The sequence below is a fragment of the Callorhinus ursinus genome, unplaced genomic scaffold (genome assembly GCF_003265705.2).
Source record: "Callorhinus ursinus isolate GAN/ISIS: 27379988/994484 unplaced genomic scaffold, GSC_fseal_2.0 scaffold2, whole genome shotgun sequence".
NCBI classification, from domain to species: domain Eukaryota; kingdom Metazoa; phylum Chordata; class Mammalia; order Carnivora; family Otariidae; genus Callorhinus; species Callorhinus ursinus.
Genome location: NW_027397064.1, coordinates 74,051,382 through 74,064,695, shown reverse-complemented (window position 1 = coordinate 74,064,695; position 13,314 = coordinate 74,051,382). Strand labels below are relative to the sequence as shown.

The following is a 13,314-nucleotide window of genomic DNA, read 5'->3' as shown; positions in this document are numbered from 1 at the left end:
CCAATTCCAGGAATACGAAACTGATTCTTTCTGTATCTCTTATGATCCCATTTGATCGGTATTAACCTAAGAAATCAGCTAAAATTATTTTCAAAAGTGTTTTTTTTTTCTCAACTTAAATGATCATGCGATTGAGCATGAATATGACTTTGTGGACATCTGTCTTGTGTGTGTGTGCGTGTGCAGGTAAAAGCAAAATAACTTATAATTAAGAAGTCTCCGTTTACTGTTGTGGCCCAATTTATAAATTCAAGTCTGGTATATTAACTGCCTATTGTATCCAGTCAAATGATAGAGTTATCATGAAATATACATTAATTTACTGGTAAAATCTCTATATAATTATTTCGCCTAATGCAAAGAAATGTTGATAGGAGTTGGCTACCACTTCTGTGTGTTGAATTCCATCTGGGCAGTAGTCTCTCTGCTGTGTCTTAAAATAGTTTTAAAACTTTATAAATTCTTATTGCGCATTACAGATTTTCTCAAGTTGACATTAGAGAATTATGTGAAAAATTTAGAGGTGCCAGTAAAAATTATTAGGATGGAAGAGCGCTCTGGGTTAATACGTGCCCGCCTTCGAGGAGCAGCTGCTTCAAAAGGGCAGGTCATAACTTTTCTCGATGCACACTGTGAATGCACCTTAGGATGGCTGGAGCCTTTGCTGGCGAGAATAAAAGAAGACAGGTAAGAATTCATGTGTTATGTCTGCCTGGGTTTTGACTGAACCTGCTAGGACAGTTCCAGGTACCAGTCAAAACTTCTTTATAAATTGTTATTTTTAGAGGGTTTATTTTCTAGCTTTTAAAAAAGCACCCCTCCCCCATATAATACAGGCTTATTCATGCTGAATATTAATATTTAAGAAATAGTCAAACAGTTCAAACAGTAAAAAATGTATTGAATATTCATTTTGTAGGTAATACAAATGAGTCCAATTTGAAACAGTGTCACGTTTTATAAAATACATTTCAAAGCACCTCGTTGTGTCCCCATAACCACCCTGTGAGGAAGGTAATGTAGATGTTCTTGTCTGTACTAGTAATAGAAAGGAACAAAGACGTTAAGTAGCTTATCCCAGTTATTTGAAGAGTTGGGAATAGCACTTTAGTTCTACCCATTCCCAGACCAGTCTTCTCTCTACTAGGTCACTGCCCTTATTCAAAGTCTGGTTCAAAACCACCTAGAGGATCTTAAAAATGTAGACATACACTCACACATTCCACTGGAATGAAATCATGGTTAAAAAAAAACAAAAACAAAAAACAGAGCACAACTATTAGAATTTTAATTATTTAAACAATGTTGACAATTTGTAAACACAAATTGTGAAATCTGAAAAAATTGAATAGTACTTTATAGAAATTAAGAACCCTCATACCTACCTGAAATTTTTTCTGATAATGATGCTATCAAGTGCAAGCTTTTCTTGCAGATATTCGTAAACATTGATGATAAATGATTATAATTCCTAAGTACCTAATGAAGACAACTGTGTTGAATGCTCTGATATAATAACAAAGCATTGCATTGTTTGCATAGTTATTTCACCTACCCTAGAAAGGTCTTCTTAGAATTGAAGTTTTTAATTAAGCATCTAAGACAAGAGCTGCTTAGGGTGAGCTAGTCCAACTACATCATGTAAACGGCAGGATTTGGTACTTGCCAGGAAGATAGATGGAGGTTGTCAGTAAAATAAACCGTAGCAGTTGAAGAAAGCAGTGGGAACCTTTTAGTCAACTGAGTGTAGTACACAGCTAATAACATTTTTCCACTCTGTGTATTGTACAGTATGCACTGCAGGGTAAGGCCGGCAAAGTAAAATGAACTTAGAACATCTTAAATGCATTTCCTGGCAACTTTTCATACATTATGCTGCTTTTTCAAACATGTGTTTCATATTCAACTTACTGAATTTTTAATATAATGTTCAATATCATCATGCATAGATCATTTATTTTTTAATCTAACAATATGTTTAGATTGTATTTGCATATAATGAATTCTGAGGTCTTGTCCTGCTTATACATTCTAAAGTTGCCATAGCTAGATAATAAAGTCCTATTCAAGGTTATTAGATCTAATTTTGCCTCCCCATTACAAATTAAGTCATTAAATTTAATGAAGAGAGAAAGATATTGATTTTGTAGGGACCAGAATTACCAAGAAACTTTTTCAAGGCTAGATGAATCCTATTGATTGCTGAGAACTTGAGGCTTTGGCCAATTGTGTGGAATAGAAGACCTAATTGAAAACGAGCATTTGTGATACTGGTGTTACAAAACCGGAATAAATAATGAACAACATTTATTTGCTTTCCACATTTGTGGGTGATTCAAAAGCATATTTGTATTTTTACCCACTACCACATATGAAAAATAAGCTCTGCTCTTTGGAATTATCTACAAGCGATGCAAACTTGAGTAGACCTGAACATTTACTGTAGAGATGACAGATTGGTCCCATGATAAAACATATAAGCCAGGAACAGAGGGAGACTGGAGAAAGCACAACATGGATTAAAAGAATATCCAATCTTCTCCTGGTGGAAGTTCCTTACCCTAAAAAAGCCACCATTAAGAACACCCACTCTTTATGAAGAAACAGATCATGAGATAAAAACACCAGAAACTTAAGTCACTTATCTTTCCCTATTTTAAAATATGTAGGTTGTTATGGTAAATTCTGAGATCTGGGACAGCACACTTAGATATCGTCGTGTCCCTAATATCTTTCAGAGGAAACGTGTACTTACACTGATGATCATGATTTTTATTGTTGCTTCTGTTTGTTGATTTTTACTTGTTTGTTTTTCTAGTAGGCGTTTCCCCAGGAAGATTTTTTCAGAACTCTTAAAACTAACCTATCCTCTTTGAGATTCAAAATAACAGGTCTAATTTGCCATCATCCACTCTCTACTTCTGCATGCTATTGCTTTTCAGTGGGCTCTAGCTAAAATGATGCATAATATCAAAGCAGTGCTACTAATCATGCTGTGTGTGGAGGTTTTATGAAAAATAGACCATGTTCATCCTGCTGAGTTAGTACTTAGAATGCATTTGGAAATCAGCTTGAAGACCAATTAGTATATTTGATTAGAATATAAATGATAGAAAGAAGTAGAGACTGTAAGCATGATGTAGTAAAAGAAAATGAGTCCACAGAGAAAAAGGATAAATGAAAATAAAGTCATATTAAAGTCACAAAATGATTAAATTTCAACTTAACATCTATACTGAGTGTGAAGAAGCTGGTGTAGTATTTAAATTATTATTTATATGTAAACTGGTTTTGATTTTTCTGCAGGAAAACAGTTGTATGCCCCATCATTGATGTGATTAGTGATGATACCTTTGAATATATGGCTGGGTCAGACATGACTTATGGGGGTTTTAACTGGAAATTGAATTTCCGTTGGTATCCTGTTCCCCAAAGAGAAATGGATAGGAGGAAAGGCGATAGAACATTACCTGTCAGGTATGTAGCTCATATCTTCCAAAGGATAGCATGTGTATTTCTGTAATAATTAAGGGGTATTATAAATTTATGCTCTCATTTTTAAGTCTTTTAAAGGCATATACTTTTTATTCATATACACATTTGCATTATCACTGCTTACATGAAAATCTAAGAATCAGTAACAATATTAAATTTAGTTTAAATTAACCCAGGCAAATTTTACTATTGGCAGAAGTGCTGAATTTCTTTTAAAACCTTGTATATTCTTATATTCAAAATATATTTATTGTGAATTTTCTATCTGACAGCCTTGATGCTTCCAATAAATATATATCTTACCTAAATGTGTATGCTTTATAATATATTCTCAAAATTGAAATAACCAGAAATGTTTTGGAACATATTCTAAATTTACCAACTTCAAAGAGCCATCTTCCTTATAGATACAAAAGAAAGATCCATTTGGAAAATTTTAATATATTAACAATTATGAAAGATTTATTGTTCTAAATTAGTTAAAATAGCTACTTAATTTGAAGTATTGATTCATAAAATATGTATTTGCTCTTAATACAAAATGAGAAATATATGTATCTTTAGTTGTCCAGATAAGCATTACCCCCTTTATTAACATAAAATGATCACCTTCTTATTTTAACATATTATTGTGTACCTCTTACCTGCAACCAAAAATTGATTTCCTAACAATATATTGGAGAGGGAGATCACTAGTTTTGCTCTTTAAAGATGAATTTGGCAAATCATGATTTAGTTTGAACAATAGAGAAATGCCCTAACATCCTAAAATAATATGTATGACCCATTATCTAAACAAGGATGTCTCCTAACCTACTGAAAAAATGATTTATCCATTGGCAAGACTAATTATCTAATGAATGAATTAAAGCTAACTCTAAAAACTGGCTCATGGAAGAGGACCACTCTGTTATTGAGCAGTTAATGTTGGGATTGTTAACCCTCTTAAGGAGATATTACTATATCAAAGAGAAAAATAAAATGTGGCTCCAAACAATTTAATAAAGATATGAAGTTATTATGTCAGTATTTAAGTATAACTTAGTGGTCTTTAAATTTTGCTGTAATCTTCACATTCGCCAAGTCTTACTGATCCTTGCTCTTCACAACTTGAGGAAAGACAGGCACTTTTATTACAACATTGTTTATCAGAAATCCTGTTTTCCCAGGTCATGGTTTCATTTAGTGTTAGCTGATTTTTCAGCTTCCGAACCCATGTGAAAATTTTCAGTATACTTGACCAGTACACGCAAATATAATGTGTTTATTCATTTGAGAATGAAGTTTGAAAGAACGTGTGATTGTTTTTAAACACATTGGCAAAAGACAGGTTTTTTTAAAACGTCATTGTTTTTTTAACACATTGGCAAAAGACATGCTTTATTTAACTTTATTTTCTCACAGAGTGAAAAGGTAGATAACTAAGAGTTAGCCAACATTCATAGTAAGAAATTACTGATCTCATTCACAAAAGTAAAGATCTACATAGAAATCAGCTATTATTTCTCATCTTTCATTAATTAAAATAAAAAAGGAAACATCCAACTTGCTGTGTTTTAACCACAACTTATGTTTTTACTATAACATGGATACCCAATAAAATCTAAGTATATTTTATCTATTTTCCTCAGTAATGGCACAGTATTTCACTTTATAAAATGCTGAGGAATCTGGAACAAGAGAAACAGAAAAACCTCAGTCTTTGCTGAAGTTTCCAGATTTTTATGGCAAAAGGTTAATTAATTCTCGGGCTGTGTTGTAACAGCCTGCAGGTAATTTTCATCAGCATAGCTGTAATGTGAACTTTCTTTGTACTTGTAATCTATTACTCGAAGATGTGATCATTTTTCTCACATTCGTACAAACAGATAAATCATTCTAGGTGTTGAAGACAAATTTTTTTTCCCCTACTTGATTAACAGAATTCTGAATAGCTAAAGTGATTAAAATGAGGTTGAAATTTTAGCTTTCTTAGCGGAATGCCTCATTTAAAATGTCAGTTATGACAGAACTTTCTAGTGACTATAATTGGCTAGTTAGTCATCATTTAGAAATACAATCACGCATCAGCATACATAGAGAACCAAATTGAACTTGTGACTTAACCTTAGTTATATCACATTTTAAGTAAAGTTTATAATGGTTATACATATTATTCTACTGTCAACTTCTGGGCTTTGATATTTTCATTTTGGTACTAAGTGAAGTTTGTAAAATACTTGGTATTTGTGAAGTTATGAGTATGGAATAATAGCACACATAACCTTGAACATTTAGTTTTCTTTAATCAATAAAGTCTCCTTGACATTTTAGCACTCATATTATATGACTTTTCAGTCATATCTCAATTATATGTGCAACAATAGAGTAATCAAATTGTTAAACCAGAGGTCATAAACCAGGAGCTTAAGTGTCAGACATGCTGTGCAGATGTGGTTTTTTTGGTACATAAAATGCAAAATACATAGTGTTCTGCATTTTAAAAAATTGCCAACGTTTTAAAAATGAGATGTTCTAAGTAAGTGTATGAATTTTTAGCTGTCCTTGAAAAGTCAGATCTTGCTACAATGGTCTTGAATTCCTACTTGACACCATCAGGTGGGGTTGAGTAGAAGCTACCATTTAGAAATGGCCTGAAAGTTTAGCTCAGTCCCCCAACCCCTTTTTTTGTGTGTTCCTGAGGCTGAGGATCAGTGTCCATTTATCATCATTCCTGCTTAAAAAAATGTTTCTCGGTAACTGTTTCCCAGTCAATGGTGAGGGAAATATGTTTATTGCAACTAATCAACTTCACATGTTGACTTTATTTGCCTTGCTATAATCTTTTCAATTTGTGACCTTGACTTAGAGGCTACTGCCTGGGAAATGACTGAGTTTGAAACTCATCAAACATATTAGCCCTACATGAATACTCATCTCCATTACCTAATGGATTAGGCAACCAGTAACATAAATTATCTGGTAGTGTAGATAATCCCCCAAATCATTTCATTAGGTTGGGGTTGTATTATGCATTTTTCTAATATGTATCATTTTTGAGGTGATATGGTTTGGCTATTGAAATGAATTGCATGACATATGCAAATGTGCATGCTTACCCACTGTTGAGCACTATGCTAGGTTCTGCACATACAAAAATGAATCTGGCTATCTCTGCTCTGAAGTGGCTCACTGACACTGGCCATATGTGTGCTGGACAAGGGAATGAGGAGAGCATAAGTGGCCAGAGTGTTGATGCACAGGAGTTAGACTACATGAACTGCCAGATTGGTAAAGAATCTGGCTTTAATCTTAATTGTTTTAGTCTCTTAATTATGCCCTGTAGTAATCCTCAATAAATAATTATAAAGATATTAGTTTCTACTTTAATCTCTCATTGATTAAAATAGATTATTAAAAAAGCTATCAGTTATTTATCAAGTCTGTATAACTTTCTTTACTCTTTCTGTCTTGCCATATAGACTCTTTTATATTTAGTCATTATTAATATTCTTGACATGACTTTCTTCATTCTTACTTGGAATACCATGTTCAGTATCTTCCTAAAGTAAAACAAAAGAGTTTTAGATTTTCTTCTAATATTTGCTCTTATAATAAATCTAACATAAATGTAATGATGAATTTTATTCCTTACACCTTTTACTTACTTAGATATCCCTTTTTATTAACATTTGTCTGATATTATACATTTATTTTTCTCTCAGTTGGAATTAGGAATTTATAAAGAAGATCAAATAAATTAAACATTATTAATAACAGCTCAGATTATAATTATTGTTCCTTTATTGTGAAAAACTCATAAGATGTTCACATATTATTTTCTGTAACCTTCTAGTATGATATCATTGAAGAAGTATTGAGGCTGGCTTTGGAGGATCTGGATTTTCTTTCAAGCTCCTTCAATTGGGAAATTACCCATTCTTCTCAATTATGAAAAGGAAAATTATTCCCTGTTTTGCTTAACTCATGAAGTGCTAACATATTAATGTTAGCACAAGAAATATATTTGAAAGGAATTACTTTAAATGTATTTCTGAAAATGTAAGTAACAAATATATGCATTGCTAAATAAATGTGACAAGTAACTACAGCTATAAAGAAGCAGAACACCAATGAGCCACCTCTTTTAGTATTTTATTTTATTTCCTTCCAGAGAGTTTCTTTTCAGATAGATTTCTCCAAAATTGATTTTATCTATTTATTTGATAGAGAGAGAGCAAAAGACCGAGAGAGCAGGAGCAGGGAGAGAGGCAGAGGGAGAAGCAGATTCCCCGCTGAGTAGGGAGCCCGATGTGGGGCTCAATCCCTGGATCCCAAGATTATGACCTAAGCCAAAGCCAGACACTTTACCAACTGAGCCACCCAAGTGCCCCAGATTTCTCCGCAATTTAAAAATTGGTATATTATTAGTTTTTCTCCATGCCATTAAATTTAAAAAAATAAAATAAAAATTTTAATGGCTGCTAGCATCTGAATTATTTACTTAGCTCTTTTTTTTAAGATTTATTTATCTTAGAGAGAGAGAGATTGAGAGAGAGCAGAGGGCAGGGCAGAGAGAGAGGGAGAGAAAGAATCCTCAAGCAGACTCCCCACTGAGCATGGAGGTGCAACATGGGGCTTGATCCCAGGACCCCAAAATCATGACCTGAGCCAAAATCAAGAGTTGGTCGCTCAACAGACTGAGCCACCCAGGCACCCCAGCTCTTTTGTTTTTTATAAAGACAATTGAGAGTTGAGGAGGAGCAATATGGCAGAGGAGTAGGAGACCTAACTTTCGTCTGGTCCCAGGAATTCAGCTAGATAGTTATCAAACCATTCAGAACACCTACAAACTCAATAGGAGATTGAAGAAAAGAATAACAGCAACTCTCTAAATAGAAAAGCAACCACTTTTTGGAAGGTAGGACATGAGAAGTGGATCTAAGGCAATATTAGGGAAGATAGACTGTGGGGGAAGGGAGCCTCCATCAGCCAAATACCGGTAAGTGATAGAGCAGCAGAGCACAAAATCAGAAGTCTGCTCTGCTGAGAGATGTCGCTCCAGTGCCTAAGCAGGGGGTGGAACCCTCATTGGGGCAGTGTGGTCTCAGGACCCTCGGGGTCATAGGAAGACTGAGTGTGGCAGAGCTCCCAGGTATCAGAGCAGGGAAGCCAGCTGCAAAGACAGAGCCGAGGAGTGGGTTCTCAGCTTCAGGTTGCCGTAAACTGTGATCTGTGGCACAGTCAGGCCACTGCTCTTCCAGGAGGGACCCAACAAGCAGCAGATCCGGGGAGACTCCCCTTCCTCCCCAAGGAGGAGCAGTGCGGGAGTGAGCCACAGGAATCTGCTGGGTTTGGAGACTCCAAACGGGGTCGTGCACCAAAGATAGAAACGCTTGGTCACAGTCTGGGTGAGCACAGAGTGCAGCGGAGCCCAGGGAGATGGGAGTGATCGACTGCTTTTCTCTGAGGGCGCACTGTGGAGTGGGGCCCTGAGCTCTCGGCTCCTCCAGAGCAGAGATTGGGAGGCCGCAATTTTCATTCTCCTCCTCCAAAGCTATATGGAAAGCTTTCAGGGAACAAAAGCTACTGAGAGCAAACCTGAGCAGATTACTTAGCCCAGCCCGGGACAAGGGCAAGGCAATTCCATCTGGGGCAAAGACATTTCAGAATCACTGCCACAGGCCTCTCCCCCAGAAGATCAGCGGAACAGCCAGTCAAGACCAAGTTTACCGATCAATGAGAACTACAAAACTCCAGCACAAGTACAGCACATAGAATTCATGGCTTTTTTGCCCTGATGCTTTAGTCTTTCAAAGTTAATTTTTTTAATTTTATTTTTTTCTTTTTCTATTTTTATTTAGTTGAAGTTTTCTTCTTTCCTTTTTCAACTAACATCTTATCAATTCCTTTTTTAAAATCTTTTTTAATGTTTTATTTTTACAGTCATATTCTATCTCTTCAATGTTTAACTTTATTTTTTGTATATATAAGTTTTTCTTTAAAGTTTTGGGATACAGTTTCTCCTAAAAGATCAAAATATACCCTAAATCTACTGTATGATGTTGTCCTAGTCTCCTGCCTCATCGCGTTCTCTTTTTTTTTTTACTTTTTTTCATTCTTTTTTTCAACCAACTTCTTCTCAATTCCTTTTTTAAAATCTTTTTTATTTTTCATCTTTACAGTCATGTTCCATCCCTTCATCATATTAACCCTTATTTTTTTAATATATGTAAGTTTTTCTTTCTTTAAAATTTTGGGAGGCAGTTTCTTCTAAAAGACCAAAATACACCCAAAATCTAGTGTGTGGTTCTGTTCTATTCAACAGCCTGATCATATTGTTTTATTTTTTTCCCCTTCTTTTTTTGTTTTCCCCTTTCTTTTCCCCCAGGTTTCTGGTCTCTTCAGACTTGTTTAGTTTCTATTTTTCTGAGGTGTTACCCTTTTATCATTTTTTTAGCATTTTGTTCTCTCATTCATCTATTCCCTGGACAAAATGGCACGATGGAAAAATTCATCTCAAAAAAAAAGAGACAGTCCCGACTGCCAGGGACCTAATCAATATGGACATTAGTAAGATGTCAGAACTAGAGTTCAGAATGATGATTATAAAGATACTAGCTGGGCTTGAAAAAAGCATAGAAGATACAAAAGAATCCCTTTCTGGAGAAATAAAAGAACGAAAATCTAACCAATTCAAAATCAAAAAGGCTATTAAATGAGCTGCAGTCAAAAATGGAGGCTCTAACTGCTAGGACAAATGAGGCAGAAGAGAGAATTAGTGATATAGAAGATCAAATGATGGGGGAAAAGAAGCTGAGAAAAAGAGAGATAAACAACTACTGGATCACGAGGGCAGAATTCAAGAGATAAATGATTCCATAAAGCAAAACGACATTAAATAATTGGGATTCCAGAAGAAGATGAGAGAAAGGGGCAGAAGATATATTGAAGCAAATTATAGCAGAGAACTTCCCTAATTTGGGGAAGGAAACAGGCATCAAAATCCAGGAGGCACAGAGAACCCCCCTCAAAGTCAATAAAAATAGGTCAACACCCTGACATCTAATAGTAAAACTCACAAGTCTCAGAGACAAAGAGAAAGTCCTGAAAGCAGCTCAAGATAAGAGGTCTGTAACCTACAACAGTAGAAACATTAGATTGGCAACAGACCTATCCACAGAGACCTGGCAGGCCAGAAAGGACTGGCATGATATATTCAGAGCACTAAACGAGAAAAATATGCAGCCAAGAATACTCTATCCATCTAGGCTGTCATTGAAAATAGAGGGAGAGATAAAAATCTTCTAGGACAAACAAAAACTAAAAGAATTTGCAAACACCAAACCAGCCATACAAGAAATATTGAAAGGGGTCCTCTAAGCAAAGAGAGAGCCTAAAAGTAACATAGACCAGAAAGGAACAGAGACAATATACAGTAACAGTCACCTTACCAACAATACAGTGGCACTAAATTCATATCTTTCAATAATTACCCTGAATATAAATGGGCTAAATGCCCCAGTCAAAAGACACAGGGTATCATATTGGATAAAAAACAAGACCCATCAACACGCTGTCTGCAAGAGAATCATTTTAGAACCAAAGACACCTCTGGGATTAATGTGAGGGTGTGAAAAACAATTTACCATGCTAATGGACATCAAAAGAAAGCTGGGGTGGCAATCCTTATATCAGACAAATTAGATTTTAACCCAAAGACTATAATAAGAGATGAGGAAGCACAATATATTTTGCTTAAAGTGTCTATCCAACAAGAAGATCTAACAATTGTAAATATCTCGGCCCCTAACATGGGAGCAGCCAATTATGTAAGCCAATTAATAACAAAATCAAAGAAACACATTGACAATAATACAATAATAGTAGGGGACATTAACACCCCCCCCTCACTGAAATGGACAGATCATCCAAGCAAAAGATCAACAGGGAAATAAAGGTTTTAAAGGACACACTGGACCAGATGGACTTCACAGATATATTCAGAACATTCCATCCCAAAGCAAAGGAATACACATTCTTCTCTAGTGCCCATGGAACATTCTCCAGAATAGATCACATCCTGGGTCACAAATTAGGTCTCAACCAGTACCAAAAGATTGGGAATTTTAAAATTCATGGAAACAAATGAAAATGAAAACACAACTGTTCAAAATCTTTGGGATGCAGCAAAGGCAGTCCTAAGAGGAATATATAGCAATACAAGCCTTTCTCAAGAAACAAGAAAGGTCTCAAATACACAACCTAACCCTACACCTAAGGGAGCTGGAGAAAGAACAGCAAATAAAGCCGAAACCCAGTAGGAGAAGAGAAATAATAATGATCAGAACAGAAATCAATCAAATAGAAACCAAAAGAACAGTAGAAGTGATCAATGAAACTAGGAGCTCATTCTTTGAAAGAATAAGATTGATAAACCCCTGGCCAGCTTACCAAAAAGAAAAGAAGAGGGACCCAAATAAATAAAATCATGAATGAAAGAGGAGAGATCACAACCAACACCAAAGAAATACAAACAATTATAAGAACATATTATGAGCAACTTATGCCAGCAAATTAGATGATCTGGAAGAAATGGATGCATTCCTAGAGATCAATAAACTACCAAAACTGAACCAGGAAGAAATAGAAAACCTGAACAGACCCATAACCACTAAGGAAATTGAAACAGTAATCAAAAATCTCCCACCAAACAAGAGCCCAGGGCCAGATGGCTCTATAGGGGAATTCTACCAAACATTTAAAGAAGAATTAATACCTATTCTTCTGAAGCTATTTCAAAGAATAGAAATGGAAGGAAAACATCCAAACTCATATTATAAAGCCAGCCTTACCTTGATCCCCAAACCAGGCAAAGACCTCCATCAAAAAGGAGTACTACAGACCAATACCCTGATGAACATGGATGCAAAAATTCTCACCAAAACACTAGCCAGTACAATCGAACAGTACATTAAAAGGATTATTCAACACAACCATGTGAGATTTATTCCTGGGCTGCAAGGTTGGTTCAGCATCCACAAATCAATCAATGTGATAAAATACATTAATAAAAGAAAGAACAAGAACCATATGATACTCTCAATAGATGCAGAAAAAAGTATTTGACAAAGTACAGCATCTTTTCTTGATCAAAAATCTTCAGAGTATAGCAATAGAGGATACATACCTCAATATCATAAAAGCCATCTATGAAAAACCCACAGCAAATATCATACTCAATGCGGAAAATCTGAGAGCTTTCCCCCTAAGGTCAGCAACACGGCAGGGATGTCCACTATCACCATCGCTGTTCAACATAGTACTAGAAGTCCTAGCCTCAGCAATCAGACAACAAAAAGAAATGAAAGGCATCTGAATCAGCAAGGAAGAAGTCAAACTCTCTCTTTTTGCAGATGATATGATACTTTATGTGGAAAACCCAAAAGACTCCACCCCAAAACTGCTAGAACTCATACAGGAATTCAGTAAAGTGGCAGGATATAAAGTCAATGCACAGAAATCAGTGGCATTTCTATACACCAACAACAAGACAGAAGAGAGACAAATTAAGGAGTCGATCCCATTTACAATAGTACCCAAAACCATAAGATACCTAGGAATAAATCTAACCAAAGAGGCAAAGAATCTGTACTCAGAAAACTGCAAAATACTCATGACAGAAATTGAGGAAGACACAAAGAAATGGAAAAACGTTCCATGCTCATGGATTGGAAGAACAAATATTGTGAAGATGTCAATGCTACCTAGAGCAATCTACACATTTAATGCAATCCCTATCAAAATACCATCAAGTTTTTTCAGAGAAATGTAACAAAT

The 13,314-nt window shown here is 35.3% G+C and overlaps 1 protein-coding gene across 2 annotated transcripts in view; it reads left to right on the top strand.

The window, feature by feature from the left end:
• Positions 1-13,314, top strand: part of GALNT13 (polypeptide N-acetylgalactosaminyltransferase 13) — a 566,099-nt gene that overhangs the window by 343,742 nt on the left and 209,043 nt on the right. For both annotated transcript variants that reach the window (XM_025854761.2, XM_073884009.1), the window contains exons 6-7: positions 480-687; positions 3,307-3,477. In XM_025854761.2, the coding sequence (XP_025710546.1) occupies positions 480-687; positions 3,307-3,477 (379 nt within the window). The remainder of the gene's footprint in view (positions 1-479; positions 688-3,306; positions 3,478-13,314) is intronic.